This window comes from Trichoderma reesei (assembly GCF_000167675.1).
Source record: "Trichoderma reesei QM6a unplaced genomic scaffold TRIREscaffold_1, whole genome shotgun sequence".
Classification (NCBI taxonomy): domain Eukaryota; kingdom Fungi; phylum Ascomycota; class Sordariomycetes; order Hypocreales; family Hypocreaceae; genus Trichoderma; species Trichoderma reesei.
In genome coordinates, this window is record NW_006711148.1 from 719,679 (window position 1) to 722,130 (window position 2,452).

At 51.0% G+C, this 2,452-nt stretch overlaps 1 protein-coding gene across 1 annotated transcript; it reads left to right on the plus strand.

The window, feature by feature from the left end:
- Nucleotides 1-276: 276 nt before the first annotated feature.
- Nucleotides 277-1,820, plus strand: TRIREDRAFT_53900 (uncharacterized protein; the record flags this gene model as incomplete). The annotated part of the gene is made up of 4 exons (XM_006961124.1): nt 277-414; nt 582-1,454; nt 1,515-1,608; nt 1,660-1,820. 4 exons carry the CDS (start codon nt 277-279, stop codon nt 1,818-1,820), a joined length of 1,266 nt encoding a protein of 421 aa, XP_006961186.1.
- Nucleotides 1,821-2,452: the final 632 nt, after the last annotated feature.

Genomic DNA, 2,452 nt, shown 5'->3' on the forward strand with positions numbered 1-2,452 from the left:
CTTTCGAACTATAAGAGGGGGCCTAATAGCATAATGGTAACCGGAATCGAGGTTTCCGAAAGCGTTGCCATGAGCTGATATTCGCTTCTGTACGGAAGTGCCTACAAAGGGAAAAGCATGTCATACTGCCACGTATATCCAGGGCAAAAGGAGAGGAATAGTATAACTATGGGCATGATACCATCAACATGAACTCTTTTGGCAATGTCATCATTTCCCTTCAAGGGTCATCACAGAACAAGCTTCGCCACTCTCTCTTTGGCCCCTTATTGAACAATGACGGTCCTCCAGACATGTGCCAGCGATGATGAGACGACTGAATATCTCGAGACTCCGGCTTCAGAAGAGACTCTCGATGGAATCGGTGTTGAGGAACAACTGCAGCCGGATGAGCATGATGGTGGCTACGGCTGGGTGTGTGTGGTGTGCCAGTTGATGATTACGGCGAGCACATGGGGAGTCAATGGCGTACGTCCAAGCACCTCATCACCAGCAGCAACAGCAACAGCAACAGCAACGATCACGGGACATCTCCTCGTCAAGCTTTGAAGAAAACTCTCTAACTAGTTCTTTACATACAGGCCTTTGGAGTCTATCTCACTCACTACATCTCGACAAACGCCTTCCCCGGAACTTCTGAAATCGCATACTCCTTCATCGGCGGCCTCTCCCAGTCCCAGATCCTCCTCATTGCCCCCCTCGTCACGCACGCCACCCGCGTATTCGGCACAAAACCTCCCCTCGTCGTAGGTGCGGTTATGGAGGCCGGTGCCCTGATCGGTGCGAGCTTCGCGAAGCAATCGTGGCAACTCTTCCTATCGCAGGGATTGCTCTTTGGCTGGGGCTGCTCTTTCTTGTACATTGGCACCATTGGCATTATTCCCCAGTGGTTCGCCCGGAGGAAGGGCATCGCGAATGGGATTGCGGCCGCGGGGAGTGGCATTGGCGGTTTGATATACAGCTTGTCGACCGAGGCCATGATTTCTAACATTAACGTCGCATGGGCCTTTCGCATAACGGCGATCTGCACTGCTGCGGTAAACATTATCTGCATCATCCTGATCAAGGATCGAAACAAGCACATCCAGCCCACGCAAAACGCTTTCGATCTTGGCCTCGTTAGGAGACCGGAGCTTCTCCTCATTTCGACGTGGATGTTCCTCAGCATCATTGGGTATACGTGCGTTTTGTTCTCGCTTCCGGACAATGCGGTTCGGATTGGCCTTACAGCCCACCAAGGTTCTGTTCTGGGAGCCTTGGCTAATTTGGGGATGGCCATTGGGAGACCTATCGTGGGCTACTTCAGTGACCGCGTGGGGAGGCTCAACATGGTGATTTCGGCCACTCTGCTGGCTGGCATTTGGTGTTTGTGTCTGTGGACATCGGGCACATCGTACTCGGCGTTGCTTGCGTTTTCTATCCTCGGAGGCACAACGGTTGGTACATGCTGGGCTGTAAGTTTCCTTTTTCGACGCCCAATTTGTTACTGAGACTAACGCAAGGCTCTCACACAGATGGTCGGACCCATGTTGGCGGATGCTTTCGGAATGAAGCTCCTCCCTTCGGCACTGTCCATAGTCTGGACAATTTCTGCTGTCCCCTCGGCTTGTAGGTCTACTGTTCAAGATACTCGTTGAATATGATGCTGATTGAGTATAGTTGCCGAGGCCATGGCGTTGGGACTTCGACGACCGCAGGCCCCCGTCTACCTGGACGTTCAAATTTTCTCTGGGTGCATGTTTATCGGAGCCGCGCTATTCTTAGTGCCGCTCAGATTCAAGAAGAGAATTGAAGCAATGGTTCTTTCCGAGAAGCAATAACGCATCGAGGCTTTCCACGATTGCTTCCTCTTGGCCCAGCTTGGGGTCCAAACCATCCATTACAGAACATAAACTGGGGCAAAGCAATAAAGTCAAATAGATCAAGATGTTAGAGAAGAAGAATATAGAGGAATTAGAAAAGTCAGTTTGGGGTGATATTTCTTGCAAAGGGTCCCAACCGCCTATATGCTTGGCTATAGCAGAGACCAAGCACTATGGGAAGTTCATGATAGGCCTTTGAAGCTAGATGCTACACCATAGGTATTTGACAACTGGACTTGATGTCCATCGGCTCATACAGAACCTATTTGTGTATCTTAGAAGACTGATGAATATCAAGCCCCCTTGCGACTGTTTGCCACCTGCAGTTGCATTACCTCGACTTAAGGTATGCAAAAGACGGTGCTGGGTCAGTTCTCCGGCCATGGCCTGTGGCTTGACATGCTAAAAGCAGCACTGGCATGTGGCGCGAATTTGCACGGCCAGGTCCCGCTGCCGCAAACCCGACAAGCCGGACAAGATCCGCTGGTCAAACTCCGCTTCAGCAGGGAATAGGCAATTGCGTCTCTGAAGTGAGCCTCTCCATTTGACATCTCTCCATAATCAGCATTATAAAGGGTGTGTGCGGAGAT